We start from the raw sequence: 21,915 nt of genomic DNA on the forward strand, positions 1-21,915 counted from the left end.
GTCCACTCCCGGAATGAAGACAGCTGACAGAGCGCTTACATGATTTTCCGCCCAGCGAAGAATCCTTGTGGCTTCCGCCATCGCGACTCTGCTTTTTGTCCCACCTTGGCGGTTCACATGAGCCACTGCTGTGACATTGTCTGATTGAATCAGAACCGGTAGGTTTCGAAGAAAACTCTCCGCTTGTCGAAGGCCGTTGTAAATGGCCCTGAGTTCCAACACATTGATGTGTAGACAGGACTCCTGGTCTGACCAAAGACCCTGAAAATGTTTTCCCTGTGTGTGACCGCTCCCCATCCTCGGAGGCTCGCGTCCGTGGTAACCAAGATCCAATCCTGAATTCTGAACCTGCGACCCTCCAGAAGGTTAGCACTTTGCAACCACCACAGGAGGGACACTCTGGTCCCTGGGGACAGAGTTATTTTACGATGTAAGTGCAGATGGGACCCGGACCACTTGTCCAGAAGGTCCCATTGAAAAGTCCTTGCATGGAACCTGCCGAAGGGAATGGCCTCGTAGGCCGCCACCATTTTCCCCAGAACTCGAGTGCATTGGTGAACTGAAACCCTTTTCGGTTTTAGCAGGTCTCTGACCATGTTCTGTATGTCTTGGGCTTTCTCTATTGGGAGGAAGACCTTCATTTGTTCCGTATCCAGTATCATACCTAGGAACGGTAGTCGAGTTGTCGGAATCAACTGCGACTTCGGTAGATTTAGAATCCAACCGTGTTGCTGGAGCACTCTCAGAGAGAGCGCCACACTGCTCAGCAATTTCTCCCTTGATCTCGCTTTTATCAGGAGATCGTCCAAGTATGGGATAATTGTGACTCCATGTTTGCGCAGGACCACCATCATTTCCGCCATGATCTTGGTGAAAATCCTCGGGGCCGTGGAGAGTCCAAACGGCAACGTCTGAAATTGGTAATGACAATCCTGTACAGCGAATCTCAGGTATTCCTGATGGGGGGCATATATGGGGACATGAAGGTACGCATTCTTTATGTCCAGAGACACCATAAACTCCCCTTCCTCCATGTTGGCTATTATCGCTCTGAGAGATTCCATTTTGAATTTGAATCTTCTTCAGTGATCGCGCTGAGCCAAAAAAAAAAAGTGGGTCCCAGGGACCCTTCACTTTTAAAAATTGGGGTCCTACCGGTATGAAGGTTCTTATTAATTTTAATCTTGTTTGGACACTACAAAAGTGTTGCAAGATGGGGGGATGGGGTGACAGCGCTGCTGGGCTGTGTAGCATGCAGGACACCCTGCACCAGAGGTGTAACTAGACATTTTGGTGCCCTTAGGCAGAAAGTGAATTGGTGTTCCACCACTCAGAACATAAAGTACAGGTAGTGCGCGCTGCAAAATTTTAGGGGCGTGGCTTCATAGGGAAGGGGCGTGACCACATAATAGTGTCAATTCACATTACACCACACAGTAGTGCCGCTTATACAAATTGCACCAGGTAGAGCACATTATACACATTATGCCAGGTAGAGCACGTTATCATACACATTGCGCCAGGTAGAACACGTTATACACAATGCGCCAGGTAGAACACGCTATACACAATGTGCCCGATACAGCACGTTATTATACACATTGCGCCAGGTAGAGCACGTTATCATACACATTGCGCCAGGTAGAACACATTATACACAATGCGCCCGGTACAGCACGTTATTATACACATTGAGCCAGGTAGAGCATATTATACACATTGCACCAGGTAGAGCACGTTATACACATTGCGCAAGGTAGAGCACGTTATACACATTGCGCCAGATAGAGCACGTTATCATACACATTGCGCCAGGTAGAACACGTTATCATACACATTACTGCTAGGTAGAGCACGTTATAATACACATTGCGCCAGCTAGAGCACGTTATCATACACATTGCGCCCGATAGAGCACGTTATCATACACATTGCGCCAGATAGAGCACGTTATCATACACATTGCGCCAGGTAGAGCACGTTATCATACACATTGCGCCAGGCAGAACACATTATACACATTCCGCCAGGTAGAGCACGTTATCATACACATTGCCACTAGGTAGAGCAAGTTATCATACACATTGCGCCAGGCAGAGCAAGTTATCATACACATTGCGCCAGGTAGAGCACTGAGGCACATTGCAGTAACCACTTATGACTTCCAGTTGCACGAAGGGGCCGTTTGACACATGTGGCTCCGCTCCCAGCAGCGCAGTAGCCAGCCGGCGCCTGTAGTGGCCGCAGCCTCGAGGAGCTCTATGTGAAATCGCAAGCAGAGGCTGTTCTCTGATAAGAAGGAGCTCGTCCAATTGCTTCCTCTGACGGGCTGGCCACTGCTAAATATACAGACAATCCGTTACAACTGTGTCAAAGTAGTGGAGCCCCAGGTGCAATGGGAAAGTCAGTGTCACTGCACAGTTGTACTGATTACTGGTATATTTAGCAGTGGCCAGCCCGCCAGGGGAAGTGATTGGAGGAGCTCCTTTTTGCCAGCCTCTGCTTGTGATTTCACAGATAGCTCCTTCAGGCTGCGGCCACTACAGGCGCCGGCTGGCTACTTGTGCCAGTGCACTCACTGCACTGTGCTGTCAGAAAAATGGTGTCAGTGAGTCGCTGCTGGGTGCGGAGCCATATGTGTCAAACAGCCCCTTCGTGCATACCGGTCATTTACATCTGCCGCCCGAGGTCAGGACCCCGAACCTTACATTCTATCTCCCTGCGTGCCCGGCTCCCGCCGCCCGAGGTCAGACCCTGACACTCTGGGCGGCCTCACATTGCACACACGGAGCTTGCAGCCCCCGGACATCCCGCATCTGCACCAGCTACTCCAGGTGAAGCGGGGCGACGCAGCATTGTCTACTGCTTACCTACAGCGGGAGCTGCGCAGCCCGGGCGGCTCCTGCTGCTTACACTGCCCTATCAGGGAGCTGGAAGGTGATTGTCGGGTCTCGGTGGGGCGTTGAGTGGGTCCCGGGTAGGGGGGTGGCGGCGGGCAGATCCGGAGCGGTACTCACAGTCGCAGAGGAGGGTGCTGGCGGCAGAGCGGAGGTGGAGCCGGATGAGCGGGGCCAGTCTGTCAGCCCTGCAGCACAGATTCATGTGCTGGCGGGGAGCAGGATTCAAAGCGGGAGATGATGCAGGCTGTGATTGGATGAAGACTACAGGAGGTGATTGGCTGAGGAAACAGCCAGTCACCTCAGGCGTTCCGCTGACTGGCTTAAGACATGCAAACACATTCAGATGAGCGCGTCCTGTGGGACCCTCTCATCTTCTAAATGTGAGTCCCGGGCGGCTGTTTCTGGGTAAAATACGCACCATAGCGCGTTTTTGCGATCACTGCTTCTTGGCCCTCATTCCGAGTTGTTCGCTCGCAAGCTGCTTTTAGCAGCATTGCACACGCTAAGCCGCCGCCTACTGGGAGTGAATCTTAGCTTAGCAAAATTGCGAACGAAAGATTCTCAAAATTGCGAATAGAAATTTCTTTGCAGTTTCTGAGTAGCTCGGGACTTACTCTGCCACTGCGATCAGTTCAGTCAGTTTCGTTCCTGGTTTAACGTCAGAAACACACCCAGCGTTCGCCCAGACACTCCTCCGTTTCTCCAGCCACTCCCGCGTTTTTCCCAGAAATGGTAGCGTTTTTTCACACACTCCCATAAAACGGCCAGTTTCCGCCCAGAAACACCCACTTCCTGTCAATCACATTACGATCACCAGAACGAAGAAAAAACCTTGTAATGCCGTGAGTAAAATACCAAACTTCTTAGCAAATTTACTTGGCGCAGTGCGAACATTGCGCATGCGCAATTAGCGGAAAATCGCTGCGATGCGAAGAAAATTACCGAGCGAACAACTCTGAATGACCACCCTTATGTACAGGTTTAGGGATTTCAGATTCAAAATAGGTCTGACCGAACCGTCCAGTTTCGGGACCACAAATAGGGTTGAATAGTAACCTCTTCCCTGCTGGTGCAGGGGAACCTTGATTATCACTTGCTGTATACACAGCGTTTGAATTGCAGCTAACACTACATCCCTTTCCGATGTGGAAGCTGGTAGGGCCAATTTGAAAAATCAGCGCAGGGGCACCTCCTCGAATTCCAATTTGTAACCCTGGGAAACTATTTCCAACACCCAGGGATTCAGTTCCGAACTGACCCAGGCCTGACTGAAAAGTCGAAGATGTGCCCCCACCGGTGCGGACTCCCTCAGGGGAGCCCCAGCGTCATGCTGTGGGTTTTGGAGCAGCCGGGGAGGACTTTTGTTCCTGGGCACCTGCCGAAGCAGGTGCTCTCTTGCCTCTGCCCTTACCTCTGGCGAGGAAAGAGGATCCCCGACCTCTTTTGGACTTGTGCAACCGAAAGGACTGCATCTGATAGGGTGTTACTTTCTTTTGCTGTTGGGGAATATATGGTAAAAAATTTGATTTACCTGCTGTAGCTGTGGAAACCAGGTCCGTCAGCCCATCCCCAAACAATACATCACCCTTATAGGGTAGTACTTCCATATGTTTCTTGGAATCCGCATCACCCATCCACTGGCGAGTCCATAAGGATCTTCTCGCTGAGACAGACATGGCATTGGCCCTAGAAGCTAGCAATCCAATGTCCCTTTGAGCATCCCTCATAAATAAGACTGCGTCTTTAATATGGGCTAGAGTTAGGAATATAGTATCCTTATCCATATTATCAAATTGATCTGTCAGCTCATCTGTCCAAGCTGCAATTGCGCTACACACCCATGCCGATGCAATTGTCGGTCTTAGCACAGCACCCGTATGAGAATAAATACACTTTAAGGTAGTTTCTTGCCTGCGATCTGCAGGGTCCATAAGGGCTGCTGTGTCAGGAGATGGTAGCGCCACTTTCTTGGACAAACGCGTCAGGGCCTTGTCCACAGTGGGGGGTGATTCCCAAATCTCCCTGTCCTGCTTAGGGAAAGGGTATGCCATATAAATTCTTTTGGGAATTTGCGGTCTCTTATCCGGAGTCTCCCAAGCTTTTCCAAAGAATTAATTTAATCCATGAGATGTGGGAAAGTTAATAATCTGTTTCTTTTCCTTAAACATGTGTACCCTTGTGTCGGGGACCGAGGGTTCATCCACAATATGCAACACATCCCTTATTGCCACAATCATACACTGAATGGTTTTAGTCACCCTAGGGTGCAATTTTGCTTCGTCATAGTCGACACTGGAATCAGAATCCATGTCGGTAGTAGTGTCTTGTGTTAAGGGACGCTTTTGAGACCCCGACGGGCCCTGTGAGTCGGTCCAATCTGAGGATTGACCCCCTGATGTCCCCCCTAAATCAGCCTTATCAAGCCTTTTATGTAAAGATGCCACACTTGCATTCAACATATGCCACATGTCCATCCAATCTGGAGTCGGCACAACCGACGGGGACACAACACTCATTTGCTCCACCTCCTCCTTGGAGAAGCCTTCCGCCTCAGACATGTCGACACACACGTACCGACACCCCACACACACACACAGGGATTAACCCATAAGGGGACAAAAGCCCAACCAGGCCCTTAGGAGAGACAGAGAGAGAGTATGCCAGCACACACCCAGCGCTTAATAACACTGGAAAAATATGACCAGATAGCGCATATATATATATATATATATATATATATATATATATATATATATAAAATTAAAATGACCAGATTCCCACTCACTGCGCTCAAAATGCCCCCCTCCTCTTTTTTCCAGCCTGAATGTTCAGCAGGGTAGAGACCAGGGAGCCAGCGTTTTTCTCATGCAGCTTCTGTGGAGAAAATGGCGCTGGTTAGTGCTGGGGATCAAGCTCCGCCCACCCGACGGCGGGCATCGGTCCCGGTGATTTTTTTTATAGAAAATGGCGGGGGATCGTAGAATTACTGCCCAGCAGCCTAATCTACCTTGTTAGTGCCCAAATGTGAGGTTTATTGCTGCCCAGGGCACCCCCCCCCCCCTGCGCCCTGCACCCTTCAGTGCTGCTGTGTGTGTGAATGGGAGCAATGGCGCGCAGCTTACCGCTAGCGGTAAGCTGCGCGCCTTAGCTCATGAAGATCTGTTGTCTTCTGCTGCCTATGATGTCTTCTGCCTTCTCATACTCACCCTGCTTCTATCTTCGGCATCTGTGAGGAGGACGGCGGCGCGGCTCCGGGACGAACCCCAGGTGAGACCTTTGTTCCGACTCCCTCTGGAGCTAATGGTGTCCAGTAGCCTTAGAAACAGAGCCCAACTTGACAAGCCAGCTCTGCTTCTCTCTCCTCGGTCCCACGATGCAGGGAGCCTGTTGCCAACAGGACTCCCTGAAAATAAAAAACCTAACAAAATTCTTTTTCCACAGAAAACTGTGGAGAGCTCTCTGCAGTGCACCCATTCTCCTCTGGGCACAAGATCTAACTGAGGTCTGGAGGAGGGGCATAGAGGGAGGAGCCAGTGCACACCCATAGTCAAAGTTCTTTTTAGGTGCCCCATCTCCTGCGGAGCCCGTCTATACCCCATGGTCCTTACGGAGTCCCCAGCATCCTTTAGGACGTAAGAGAAATATATATATATATATATATATATATATATATATATATATATATACACACACACACACACACACACACACACAGTTGTGCTCATAAGTTTACATACCCTAGCAGAATTTGTGATTTTCTGGCCATTTGTCAGAGAATATGAATGATAACTCACAAACTTTTCTTTCACTCATGGTTAGTGGTTGGGTGAAGCCATTTATTGTCAAACAACTGTGTTTACTCTTTTTAAATCATAATGACAACAGAAACTACCCAAATGACCCTGATCAAAAGTTTACATACCCCAGTTCTTAATACCTGTACCGTGTATTGCCCCCTTTAACATCAATGACAGCTTGAAGTCTTTTGTGGTAGTTGTGGATGAGGCTCTTTATTTTCTCAGATGGTAAAGCTGCCCATTCTTCTTGGCAAAAAGCCTCCAGTTCCTGTAAATTCTTGGGCTGTCTTGCATGAACTGCACGTTTGAGATCTCCCCAGAGTGGCTCAATGATATTGAGGTCAGGAGACTGAGATGGCCACTCCAGAACCTTCACTTTATTCTAGAGATGAGCGCCTGAAATTTTTCGGGTTTTGTGTTTTGGTTTTGGGTTCGGTTCCGCGGCCGTGTTTTGGGTTCGACCGCGTTTTGGCAAAACCTCACCGAATTTTTTTTGTCGGATTCGGGTGTGTTTTGGATTCGGGTGTTTTTTTTAAAAAAACACTAAAAAACAGCTTAAATCATAGAATTTGGGGGTCATTTTGATCCCATATTATTATTAACCTCAAAAACCATAATTTCCACTCATTTTCAGTCTATTCTGAATACCTCACACCTCACAATATTATTTTTAGTCCTAAAATTTGCACCAAGGTCGCTGGATGACTAAGCTAAGCGACACTAGTGGCCGACACAAACACCTGGCCCATCTAGGAGTGGCACTGCAGTGTCACGCAGGATGTCCCTTCCAAAAAACCCTCCCCAATCAGCACATGACGCAAAGAAAAAAAAGAGGCGCAATGAGGTAGCTGACTGTGTGAGTAAGATAAGCGACCCTAGTGGCCGACACAAACACCGGGCCCATTTAGGAGTGGCACTGCAGTGTCACGCAGGATGTCCCTTCCAAAAAACCCTCCCCAATCAGCACATGACGCAAAGAAAAAAAGAGGCGCAATGAGGTAGCTGACTGTGTGAGTAAGATTAGCGACCCTAGTGGCCGACACAAACACCGGGCCCATTTAGGAGTGGCACTGCAGTGTCACGCAGGATGTCCCTTCCAAAAAACCCTCCCCAATCAGCACATGACGCAAAGAAAAAAAGAGGCGCAATGAGGTAGCTGACTGTGTGAGTAAGATTAGCGACCCTAGTGGCCGACACAAACACCGGGCCCATTTAGGAGTGGCACTGCAGTGTCACGCAGGATGTCCCTTCCAAAAAACCCTCCCCAATCAGCACATGACGCAAAGAAAAAAAGAGGCGCAATGAGGTAGCTGACTGTGTGAGTAAGATTAGCGACCCTAGTGGCCGACACAAACACCGGGCCCATTTAGGAGTGGCACTGCAGTGTCACGCAGGATGTCCCTTCCAAAAAACCCTCCCCAATCAGCACATGACGCAAAGAAAAAAAGAGGCGCAATGAGGTAGCTGACTGTGTGAGTAAGATTAGCGACCCTAGTGGCCGACACAAACACCGGGCCCATTTAGGAGTGGCACTGCAGTGTCACGCAGGATGTCCCTTCCAAAAAACCCTCCCCAAACAGCACATGACGCAAAGAAAAAGAAAAGAAAAAAGAGGTGCAAGATGGAATTGTCCTTGGGCCCTCCCACCCACCCTTATGTTGTATAAACAAAACAGGACATGCACTTTAACCAACCCATCATTTCAGTGACAGGGTCTGCCACACGACTGTGACTGATATGACGGGTTGGTTTGGACCCCCCCCAAAAAAGAAGCAATTAATCTCTCCTTGCACAAACTGGCTCTACAGAGGCAAGATGTCCACCTCATCATCACCCTCCGATATATCACCGTGTACATCCCCCTCCTCACAGATTATCAATTCGTCCCCACTGGAATCCACCATCTCAGCACCCTGTGTACTTTGTGGAGGCAATTGCTGCTGGTCAATGTCTCCGCGGAGGAATTGATTATAATTCATTTTAATGAACATCATCTTCTCCACATTTTCTGGATGTAACCTCGTACGCCGATTGCTGACAAGGTGAGCGGCGGCACTAAACACTCTTTCGGAGTACACACTTGTGGGAGGGCAACTTAGGTAGAATAAAGCCAGTTTGTGCAATGGCCTCCAAATTGCCTCTTTTTCCTGCCAGTATAAGTATGGACTGTGTGACGTGCCTACTTGGATGCGGTCACTCATATAATCCTCCACCATTCTTTCAATGGTGAGAGAATCATATGCAGTGACAGTAGACGACATGTCCGTAATCGTTGTCAGGTCCTTCAGTCCGGACCAGATGTCAGCATCAGCAGTCGCTCCAGACTGCCCTGCATCACCGCCAGCGGGTGGGCTCGGAATTCTGAGCCTTTTCCTCGCACCCCCAGTTGCGGGAGAATGTGAAGGAGGAGATGTTGACAGGTCGCGTTCCGCTTGACTTGACAATTTTCTCACCAGCAGGTCTTTCAACCCCAGCAGACTTGTGTCTGCCGGAAAGAGAGATCCAAGGTAGGCTTTAAATCTAGGATCGAGCACGGTGGCCAAAATGTAGTGCTCTGATTTCAACAGATTGACCACCCGTGAATCCTTGTTAAGCGAATTAAGGGCTCCATCCACAAGTCCCACATGCCTAGCGGAATCGCTCCGTGTTAGCTCCTCCTTCAATGTCTCCAGCTTCTTCTGCAAAAGCCTGATGAGGGGAATGACCTGACTCAGGCTGGCAGTGTCTGAACTGACTTCACGTGTGGCAAGTTCAAAGGGCATCAGAACCTTGCACAACGTTGAAATCATTCTCCACTGCGCTTGAGACAGGTGCATTCCACCTCCTATATCGTGCTCAATTGTATAGGCTTGAATGGCCTTTTGCTGCTCCTCCAACCTCTGAAGCATATAGAGGGTTGAATTCCACCTCGTTACCACTTCTTGCTTCAGATGATGGCAGGGCAGGTTCAGTAGTTTTTGGTGGTGCTCCAGTCTTCTGTACGTGGTGCCTGTACGCCGAAAGTGTCCCGCAATTTTTCTGGCCACCGACAGCATCTCTTGCACGCCCCTGTCGTTTTTTAAATAATTCTGCACCACCAAATTCAAGGTATGTGCAAAACATGGGACGTGCTGGAATTTGCCCATATTTAATGCACACACAATATTGCTGGCGTTGTCCGATGCCACAAATCCACAGGAGAGTCCAATTGGGGTAAGCCATTCCGCGATGATCTTCCTCAGTTGCCGTAAGAGGTTTTCAGCTGTGTGCGTATTCTGGAAACCGGTGATACAAAGCGTAGCCTGCCTAGGAAAGAGTTGGCGTTTGCGAGATGCTGCTACTGGTGCCGCCGCTGCTGTTCTTGCGGCGGGAGTCCATACATCTACCCAGTGGGCTGTCACAGTCATATAGTCCTGACCCTGCCCTGCTCCACTTGTCCACATGTCCGTGGTTAAGTGGACATTGGGTACAACTGCATTTTTTAGGACACTGGTGAGTCTTTTTCTGAGGTCCGTGTACATTCTCGGTATCGCCTGCCTAGAGAAGTGGAACCTAGATGGTATTTGGTAACGGGGGCACACTGCCTCAATAAATTGTCTAGTTCCCTGTGAACTAACGGCGGATACCGGACGCACGTCTAACACCAACATAGTTGTCAAGGCCTCAGTTATCCGCTTTGCAGCAGGATGACTGCTGTGATATTTCATCTTCCTCGCAAAGGACTGTTGAACAGTCAATTGCTTACTGGAAGTAGTACAAGTGGGCTTACGACTTCCCCTCTGGGATGACCATCGACTCCCAGCAGCAACAACAGCAGCGCCAGCAGCAGTAGGCGTTACACGCAAGGATGCATCGGAGGAATCCCAGGCAGGAGAGGACTCGTCAGAATTGCCAGTGACATTGCCTGCAGGACTATTGGCATTCCTGGGGAAGGAGGAAATTGACACTGAGGGAGTTGGTGGGGTGGTTTGCGTGAGCTTGGTTACAAGAGGAAGGGATTTACTGGTCAGTGGACTGCTTCCGCTGTCGCCCAAAGTTTTTGAACTTGTCACTGACTTATTATGAATGCGCTGCAGGTGACGTATAAGGGAGGATGTTCCGAGGTGGTTAACGTCCTTACCCCTACTTATTACAGCTTGACAAAGGGAACACACGGCTTGACACCTGTTGTCCGCATTTCTGTTGAAATACTTCCACACCGAAGAGCTGATTTTTTTGGTATTTTCACCAGGCATGTCAACGGCCATATTCCTCCCACGGACAACAGGTGTCTCCCCGGGTGCCTGACTTAAACAAACCACCTCACCATCAGAATCCTCCTGGTCAATTTCCTCCCCAGCGCCAGCAACACCCATATCCTCCTCATCCTGGTGTACTTCAACACTGACATCTTCAATCTGACTATCAGGAACTGGACTGCGGGTGCTCCTTCCAGCACTTGCAGGGGGCGTGCAAATGGTGGAAGGCGCATGCTCTTCACGTCCAGTGTTGGGAAGGTCAGGCATCGCAACCGACACAATTGGACTCTCCTTGTGGATTTGGGATTTCGAAGAACGCACAGTTCTTTGCGGTGCTACTGCTTTTGCCAGCTTGAGTCTTTTCATTTTTCTAGCGAGAGGCTGAGTGCCTCCATCCTCATGTGAAGCTGAACCACTAGCCATGAACATAGGCCAGGGCCTCAGCCGTTCCTTGCCACTCCGTGTGGTAAATGGCATATTGGCAAGTTTACGCTTCTCCTCCGACAATTTTATTTTAGGTTTTGGAGTCCTTTTTTTACTGATATTTGGTGTTTTGGATTTGACATGCTCTGTACTATGACATTGGGCATCGGCCTTGGCAGACGACGTTGCTGGCATTTCATCGTCTCGGCCATGACTAGTGGCAGCAGCTTCAGCACGAGGTGGAAGTGGATCTTGATCTTTCCCTAATTTTGGAACCTCAACATTTTTGTTCTCCATATTTTAATAGGCACAACTAAAAGGCACCTCAGGTAAACAATGGAGATGGATGGATACTAGTATACAATTATGGACGGACTGCCGAGTGCCGACACAGAGGTAGCTACAGCCGTGAACTACCGTACTGTGTCTGCTGCTAATATAGACTGGTTGATAAAGAGATGTCGTAGTATGTATGTATGAAGAAGAAAGAAAAAAAAACCACGGTTAGGTGGTATACAATTATGGACGGACTGCCGAGTGCCGACACAGAGGTAGCCACAGCCGTGAACTACCGTACTGTACTGTGTCTGCTGCTAATATAGACTGGTTGATAAAGAGATGTAGTAGTATGTATGTATAAAGAAGAAAGAAAAAAAAACCACGGGTAGGTGGTATACAATTATGGATGGACTGCCGAGTGCCGACACAGAGGTAGCTACAGCCGTGAACTACCGTACTGTGTCTGCTGCGACTGGATGATAAATAATGATATAAAAAATATATATATATCACTACTGCAGCCGGACAGGTATATATATTATATAATGACGGACCTGCTGGACACTGTCTGTCAGCAGAATGAGTTTTTTATAGAATAAAAAAAAAAACACCACACAAGTGAAGTCACACGACGAGTGTTTAACTTTTTCAGGCAATCACAATATAGTATACTACTAACTATACTGGTGGTCAGTGTGGTCAGGTCACTGGTCAGTCACACTGGCAGTGGCACTCATGCAGCAAAAGTGTGCACTGTTTAATTTTAATATAATATGTACTCCTGGCTCCTGCTATAACCTATAACTGGCACTGCAGTGCTCCCCAGTCTCCCCCACAATTATAAGCTGTGTGAGCTGAGCACAGTCAGATATATAATATATACATAGATGATGCAGCACACTGGGCTGAGCAGTGCACACAGATATGGTATGTGACTGTCTTGTACTCCTGGCTCCTGCTATAACCTATAACTGGCACTGCAGTGCTCCCCAGTCTCCCCCACAATTATAAGCTGTGTGAGCTGAGCACAGTCAGATATATAATATATACATAGATGATGCAGGCATGCAGCACACTGGGCTGAGCAGTGCACACAGATATGGTATGTGACTGAGTCACTGTGTGTACCGTTTTTTTCAGGCAGAGAACGGATATATTAAATAAAACAACTGCACTGCTGGTGGTCACTGTGGTCAGTCACTAAACTCTGCACTCTCTTCTACAGTATCAGCCTCAGGTCAATCTCTCTCTCTCTCTTCTAATCTAAATGGAGAGGACGCCAGCCACGTCCTCTCCCTATCAATCTCAATGCACGTGTGAAAATGGCGGCGACGCGCGGCTCCTTATATAGAATCCGAGTCTCGCGAGAATCCGACAGCGTCATGATGACGTTCGGGCGCGCTCGGGTTAACCGAGCAAGGCGGGAAGATCCGAGTCGCTCGGACCCGTGAAAAAAAACATGAAGTTCGTGGGGTTCGGATTCAGAGAAACCGAACCCGCTCATCTCTACTTTATTCTGCTGTAGCCAATGACAGGTCGACTTGGCCTTGTGTTTTGGATCATTGTCACATTGGAACGTCCAAGTACGTCCCATGCGCAGCTTCCGGGCTGATGAGTGCATATTTTCCTCCAGTATTTTCTGATAACATGCTGCATTCATCTTGCCGTCAATTTTGACCAAGTTTCCAGTGCCTTTGTAGCTCACACATCCCCAAAACCTCAGCAATCCACCTCCGTGTTTCACAGTAGGAATGGTGTACATTTCATCATATGCCTTGTTGACTCCTCTCCAAATGTAACGTTTATGGTTCAATTTTGGTCTCATCACTCCAAATGACTTTGTTCCAGAAGTTTTGAGGCTTGTCTCTGTGCTGTTTGGAGTATTGTAAGCGAGATGCTTTGTGGCATTTGCGTAGTAATGGCTTTCTTCTGGCGACTCAACCATGCAGGCCATTTTTCCTCAAATTACTCCTTTTTGTGCATCTCGAAACAACCATACCACTTTTTTTCAGAGAGTCCTGTATTTCAGCTGAAGTTATTTGTGGATTTTTCTTTGCATCCCGAACAATTTTCCTGGCAGTTGTGACTGAAATTTTTGTTGGTCTACCTGACAGTGATTTGGTTTCCACAGAATCCCTCATTTTCCACTTCTTAATTAGAGTTTGAACACTGCTGATTGGCATTCTCAATTGCTTGGATATCTTTTTATATCCCTTTCCTGTTTTATACAGTTCAATTACCTTTTCCCGCAGATCCTTTGACAATTCTTTTGCTTTCCCCATGACTCAGAATCCAGACACGTCAGTGCAGCACTGGATGAAAGATGCAATGGTCTTTCAGGAGTCCAGCAACTCACTGACCTTTTATACACACACTGATTAAAAGCAAACAGATCACAGGTGAGGATGGTTACCTTTAGTAGCCATTCAAACCAGTTTGTGTCAACTTGTGTGCATGTTATCAGGCCAAAATCTCCAGGGTATGTAAACTTTTGATCAGGGTAATTTGGGTAGTTTCTGTTGTCATTATGATTTAAAAAGAGTAAACACAGTTGTTTGACAATAAACGGCTTCACCCAACCACTAACCATGAGTGAAAGAAAAGTTTGTGAGTTACCATTCATATTCTCTGACAAATGGACAGAAAATCACAAATTCTGCTAGGGTATGTATACTTATGAGCATGTATATATATATATATATATATATATATATATATATATATATATATATATATATATATACATACATATATATATATATATACATATACACATACATACATGCATACATACATATACACACTACTAGGCAATTGTCCTTCACTTGCATCTTTAACCACAAATTATTGTTTTGGATACAAGAATGTAAACCTGCTTGACATACCAGGGAGGCCATCCAGAAAAAAAAAAACATTTCATGCCATTTGTTATTGTAAGAGATAAGTGACTATTGTTATTGAGGGTTGTTCACATTGTGCAAGAGTCTGCCATTTCAGGTTGCTAATAGTGGAAAAACACCTGATATGCATTTGTTATTATTAGCTGTGCCCAAAGAATGCAGGCTCACTAGTGAAGCAGCTTTTTTTTTAACTCTTCCTGGCAAGGTATTTAACTGGAAACAAGTAAAAACTGGTAACACTGTCAAGGTTCAAGAGCTGATTGAGTCTGCACTAGTGTATATCGATAAATGAAGATAAAGTTAAACCAACATAAAGGCTTGTCAATTTTAAATTATTATTAGAAAACACTAGACTTATGGTGCTCCCAGAGTTTTGTAGATAAACAGCTACACAATTTTACAAGGACAAAAATACAAAAACTCTTTTTGGGGCACTCGTTAAGTAAATATAGGGGTATATTCAATTAGGGTCGGATCCATTCCGACATGCATTTGTCGGAATGGATCCGACAACCTCTATTCAATCTCATCTCAATTCGACTTTTAAAAAGTCAAATTGAGATGAGGGACCCAGGGGAGGAGAGGGGGGGAGCCGCGGGGAGACCAGCGGGGACAGCCACGGGCAGATGGAGGAGAGCAGCGCTACAGTAGCGCTGCAGGAGGACCTCACTTGCTGGAGCCGGGTGGACACTGCCGTGAGCAGCGCAGCTGTGAGACATCCTGTTGCAGCGCTGTGCTGTAGCGCTGCTCTCCCCTGTATGCCCGCGGCTGTCCCCCATCTCCCTGCGGCTCCCCCTCCCTCTCCTCCTCTGGGTCCCACATCTCAGTCCGACATTTTTTTATGTCGGACTGAGATGGTTGGAAACGGGGCAAAATCCTGTCGAATTTGGCCCCGTTTCACTCAAAAGTACGTGAATCGGCAGCTATACCGCCGATTCACGTACTATTCGACAAGTCGAATTCCACAACTTGTCGAATAAAGGCTGCTGGGACTGAATAGGTCGAATCACGATTCGATCTTAAAAAGTGGAAACTGCAGTCTTTTCGACAGACGGCAGTTTTCAACACCAATTGAATATACCCCATAGATGGTGAAAATATAATACTTAACCTTTATTGTATACCATTTTAAAAAAAAAAGTACAAAGTACTTTCATCTCTCATCCAGTGCTTGTAAAACCATAGAAAGCAGAAGTATTGATGTATTCCTCATAATCCTGGCCATTTTCTATTACCACATTAACTGGTTACTCACATTATACCTGTTCTGACTAGCATTGTGCACAAATGAGGACATCTAATTTATTTTTGCTTTCTTACCTGTGCATTTGGAATGGTTTACACTCTGCCCATGATTACTTTTCAGTGTAACTTGAGGATGCCATTGTTTGCCATTTGTTATATGAAGTGTGGGTGTGATAGTTTCGATATGCATTAACCACTCAACTACTGACTCTACTAATTAATAGCAGCCATATGTCATTCATCTGACATGGTTATCACAACAGACCTGCTATTTAATGATATAATTGTATTTATTTCAAACTGATATGGGTTACTAACTAAATTCTAAGGATTACTACTTTGGGACCGAACTATTGGTAGCTATACGAGATGATATGGGAGAATGGCCTTTGCGTCAGAATATTTCCCTTCAGTAATTCTTGAAAAAATAGTTACTTTACCTACACATAAGGGACCCTGATACAAATAGAATGCTAACTTGTTTATTGCAGAATTTGTAATTATTTGGCCTTTGTTGTTTGTATATACAGTAAGTATCATTATATTTTATCACATTTATGTCCCATCGCAGATACTAGAATGTCACTCCTCTGTACAAACAAGGAAACTACTCACCTGATTTATTACATAAATGCCATAGTCAAGTTGCTGTCTCTGTAAGATGGGGTGCAGGTAATGTAACCAATACTTCAGATGTTCATCACGTTTTCTGAATGGTATAATAAGGGCTACTTTCTGTAATGCCTTGCAGTCCTTGGGCCTGTATCGACCACCTTCGCTTACACTGGGGTTGCTCTTCCTATCTTCTTCCAGATCCACCACTATAGAAAACTCAACTCTTAGAGGACCAACTGAAATGCAAGACCATATGTTTATATATCGATGTCACACGATTTTGAGTGTGTTCAAAAACAAACTATAAAATTCTTATTTAAAAGTCAAATAAAATGGATTTACATTTAGTATGCAGTAAAAAAAAATAAAAAAATTTGTTTGCCATTTCAGAAGTTAAATATTTGGTTTACAAATTTAGTCCAGATGACAAATATCCAGTTTCGTTCATCTCTTTAATAGATTCTACGTCATTGTTAATCCTGTAGCAACAAATAGTGATTTATACCTCAATAACCACACTACTTTTCACATTTTCAGTTGCTAGAGTTGTGTTTTTATTATTGTATTACATTTTTAGGGTGGTGATGGGTGTTTATTGTTGTACTATATTGGAAGAATATGCTAAAATTGGGAAATGGGGTCCATTTTTTTTTTTTTTTTTTTTAATGATGTGGCGTTTTAAATGTACATTTTGTTATTGATACTGCTCTACAGTTTGATAAAACTAAACATTGGTACTTAATACATGGTCAACTTAAATAAGAAAAATACAAAGAAACAAAAGTGAGTTCATATATTGCAATGTAATGGGGCTAAAAAAGTTCATAAAATATGAACTCTTTATTGATACTACAGTATTTAAATGAGCAAATTACTGAATCAGTAAATCAATCATCTGTATCTTTATATAGTATTAATAAAGATTTAATATTTGAATAACTTTCTTCGTGTAACCCCCTTTTCTTTTCTCTTGGGGAATTCACGACCTCTATTGTGCCTCTACCACAGCTTGGTAAAAATATTATACAGAAAAGGCTGACTTGGGTAAGCACAACTAGAAAACCAACACTAGTACTTTATATGCAGTACACTGAACATCATATACTGTACTGTTACTGTATATACCTGTAGTTTTAACAGAACCCTACTTTCTCATTGGTACTGTCCAGGATGTCTTCACAATATATGTTGCAATTTATAAGTAAATCACACTTTATTATTATTATTAATAATAATAATTTTATTTATATAGCACTCTTTCTCCAGCAGGATACAAGGCGCTTTACAGACATAAAAAAAACAATGCACATAATACTTTAATATGTGTTGCATAAATTCAAACAGAATAACATCTATTTAACTTGGCATAAGTATAATTGCATAAGTATAATTATGACTTACTTAAGTATGATGGGAAGAAATTCTCCCAACCCAATAACTCAACCCTAAAGACACAATACAAATCATATAATTGCATACATGAGCAATAAAATAAACAGATATAAGGATAAGAGAACGTAGCTCAGGCTACCATATTCCCTTTATAATGCTGTCTTGTTGGTGCACTTGTGTCTCCTATTGAGTGTATAGTGGGAAATCCAGGAAATATAGGGGGTCATTCAGACCTGATCGCATGCTAGGATTTTTCGCTGCACTGCGACCAGGTCAGAACTGCGCATGCAACGCAATGCGCAGGCGCGTCGTACGCCTACAAAGCGGATTGTTGCTGGGCGATGGATTGTACAAAGAATCCATTCACACAGCCGATCACAAGGAGATTGACAAGAAGAGGGCGTTTCTGGGTGTCAACTGACCGTTTTCTGGGAGTGGTAGGAAAAACGCAGGAGTATCCAAGCGTTTGCAGGGCGGGTGTCTGACGTCAATTCCGGTCCCAGACAGGCTGAAGGGATCGCAGCGGCCGAGTAAGTCCTGAGCCACTCAGAAACTGCACAAAACTTTTTTGTACTGGTCGGCTGCACATGCGTTCGCACACTTGCTAAGCGAAAATACACACCCCTATGAGCGGCGACTATCTGCTCGCAGCAGTGCAAAAAAACGCCTAGCGAGCGATCAGGTCTGAATGACACCCAAAGTCTGTGTTTAGTAGTCAAGTAGAAATCGCTGGTGGGTGTGCTGAAAATGGCTTCACCTGAGTGGACCAATAGGTCTGACTTTTCCCTGCATCCAGTTTTTATTCAGCAAAGTGGAGGGGAAATAAAACACTTGGTCAATACAGTGGGAAGGGGGGAGTTTTTGGGGTTGGTGAGGGCACATTGAGTAATTAGCCCTGGCACCGCTCTAATAAAAAGTTTATTATTTATTTATTACCAGTTATTTATATAGCGCACACATATTCTGTAGTACTGTACAGAGAATATTTGGCCATTCACATCAGTCCCTGCCCCAGTGGAATTTACAATCTATATTCCCTACCAAGTTTACACATTCACGCTAGAGGAAAAAAAACATTTTGTTGGGATCCAATTAACCTACCAGTATATTTCTGGATTGTGGGAGGAAACCGGAGTACCTGTAGGAAACCCACGCAAGCACGGGGAGAATATACAAACTCCACACAGTCAGGGCCATGGTGGGAGTCGAACCCATGACCTCAGTGAAGTGAGGAAGTGAGGCAGTAATGCTAACCATTACACCATCTATACTGCCCTCCCAGTGTGAGGGGTGCCAGAGGCAGCTGTTAGTGCATGAGATCAGTGACATCATTTAATTTATTCATATAGTCCCTGCATTGCAGTCACATCATAGCAGCGACGGCAGTCAGCAGCATGTTGTGGGAAGCCTGCACAGAGCAGTCTGAGCAGGCTTCTCTGTGTTAAAAATGTAAAAAAAGGTAGAAAGAAAAGAAGGACAAGGGGTCCCCCCAAGCATAACTAGCACTGAGCTCTTTGAGCTGGCGCTGGTTCTAAAAACACAGGGATCATCATGTGTAGGGGTACCCTGTATTTAATTAACCAGGCAACTGGCTTTTGGAGCTAGCCCTGGTTCTAAAAATACAGAGGGGGAAAAAAATTAAGTAGGGGTCCACCATATACATTTTTTTTTTTCAGAACAAGCACTGGGCTCTACTAGCAGGGGGTAATATCACAGCCAGAAGACACACTTGATGGGGTCCCCTGGCCAAAGTATTCATCCCCCCTAACTATTTAGCCCAGGCCCCCACCTCAATAAAGAGGTCCCCCCTCTCCAGGTAACCCTAGGCCAGGGCTAAAGCCCGGGATATCCCTGGACTCCTGGGCGGAGGGTGTGGGGTTGATAGCAGTTTTGTGAAAGATAGATTTAAAGTAATATTGTCCTTTACAGGGGGACTATAGGTCCCAGCAAGCCTGCCCCACATGCCGGTACTTGGAGAACCACAAGTACCAGCACACGGGGCATTAAGGGCCCACTAGTACCTGTAGTCCTCCTGTAAAAAGAGGATTTTGGTACTTACCGATAAATCCATTTCTCTGAATCCTCTAGGGGACACTGGAGCATCCTTAGACATTAGGGGTGTGAAGCTTGCAACCGGAGGTGTGGCACAATCTAAAATTAGCATTGTCTGCACAGCCGGTTCCTCCCCCTTCACATCCCTCCTCCCTCAGTTTGGAAAATTTGACTGAGAGAATAGGACATGACACTATAGCCCCTGGCGAGGAACCGAACCGTACAACCTATCAAACAGCCCCCAAGAAACTCTTAACTGAAAAACTAACGCTGTTTGTACAAACTTTGTGAACAGGAAGTTTGAACGCAGCAGGTTGACAGCACCGAAGTGGGCGTCCAGTGTCCCCTAGAGGATTTATCGGTAAGTACCAAAATCCTCTTTTCTCTTTCATCCACTAGGGGACACTGGAGCATCCTTAGACATTAGGGGACGTCCCAAAGTTATCCCCCAGGGAGGGAGTGCTGTCGGTGGACTGCAAAATGAAACGTCCAAACTTAGAGTCCCTGGACGCAAAAGGTATCAAATCTGTAAAATTTCGCGAACATGTGGGCTGAGGACCACGTTGCCTCTCTGCAAAGTTGAGTAGTGGAAACACCACTGGCCGTCGCCCATGAGGCACCCACTCTGAACCGGACACTGTTCACCACAGGAAAGATAGGCTTGCCGAATGGTAAATCTAATCCAGCTAGACAAAAATTGCTTAGATGCTGGCCAAACCTTCTTTGGCCCATCATAAAGACAAACAAAAGGTCCGACTCTCTGAAGGACGACGTAACTTGTATGCATATCCGTAACGCTCGGACAACATCCAAGGACACGTCTCTATCTGCGAGACCCTGGAATTATGGTACCACAATTGGCTGGGTTACGCGAAACCCCGAAACAACCTTAGGAAGGAAAGCTGCTCATGTACGAAGTTCTGCCCTATCCTCATGAAAACGTAAAAAGGGACTCTTACACGATAAGGCTCCCAACCCAGAAACCCGCCTGGCCGGAGCCAAGAAAAGTTTTAATGTGGCCATCCAAGAGAGATATTTCAGGTCTGTTCTTGCTAACGGCTCAAAAGTTGGATCACCAAAAGTCCAACCCCAAATTTAAGCTCCAAGGCGCAGTAGGAGGACAAAAAAGGGGGTTGGATCCCCTGAGCCCCTTGTAAAAAAGTTTGAACCTCTGGTAAGGAATCTAACCGCTGTTGAAATAGAATGGAGAGAACCGAAACTTGACCCCTCAGAGAGCCCAGCCTCAGTCCTACCCCCAGACCTGCCTAAAGGAAAAATAGAAGTCTGGAGAAGTGGAAGTTCGTTGAATTCCACCCATGCCCTTGACACCAGTCCAAGTACCTCTTCCAACTCCTGTAGTAGTGTATGGCTGTGACCGGCTTCCTAGCGGCAATCATCGTAAGAATGGCCGTTCTTGGTATTCCTCTGTTTCATAAGATCCGGGTTTCAATAACCACGCTGTTAAATGCAGCCTGTTCAGGTCTGGGTGTTGGAACGGTCCCTGAGATAGCAGGTCCTCTGAGGTGACTTTCAAGGATCTTCCGTTAGTAACCCACGCCGGTCTGAGTACCAACTCCTGCGGGGCCAATCAGGTGCGATTAGAATCGCCGACACTCGTTTTCGTTTCAACCCTTTTCAGAACCCTTGGTATGAGTTGGAAAGGTGGAACAATGTAAACCTTCCTGTAACACCAAGGAAGTGTTAATGCGTCCACTCCTTCTGCTGCTGGATCTCTTGTTCTGGACACATATCTGGGCAGCTGATGGTATTGTCGAGACGCCATTAGGTCGACTTGAGGTAGACCCCATCTCCTTACCACCCTGTCGAAAATCCGTGGATGGAGGCATCACTCTCCCGGAAGCATGTCCTGGTGACTGAAATAATCCGCTTCCCAGTTCTCCACACCTGGAATGAACCTGCCGAGAGGATAATGTTTCGCCTTTCTGCCCAAAACAAGATCTTTGTGGCTTCCTTTAACGCCATCCCGCTCCTTGTTCCTCCTTGACGGTTTACGTATGCCGTCGTCGTGACATTGTCCGACTGTAACCTTTCGTGTTGACCCATGACTTGTCCTTTGGCCAAGAAACGCGCATTG

The 21,915-nt window shown here is 46.2% G+C and overlaps 1 protein-coding gene across 2 annotated transcripts in view; it reads right to left on the bottom strand.

Annotated features, from left to right (window-relative positions):
* The window catches only part of B4GALT1 (beta-1,4-galactosyltransferase 1), a 219,353-nt gene that overhangs the window by 130,712 nt on the left and 66,726 nt on the right, over nucleotides 1-21,915 (bottom strand). For both annotated transcript variants that reach the window (XM_063920061.1, XM_063920060.1), the window contains exon 2: nucleotides 16,377-16,612. In XM_063920061.1, the coding sequence (XP_063776131.1) occupies nucleotides 16,377-16,612 (236 nt within the window). The remainder of the gene's footprint in view (nucleotides 1-16,376; nucleotides 16,613-21,915) is intronic.

This window comes from Pseudophryne corroboree, chromosome 1 (assembly GCF_028390025.1).
Source record: "Pseudophryne corroboree isolate aPseCor3 chromosome 1, aPseCor3.hap2, whole genome shotgun sequence".
Lineage (NCBI taxonomy): Eukaryota > Metazoa > Chordata > Amphibia > Anura > Myobatrachidae > Pseudophryne > Pseudophryne corroboree.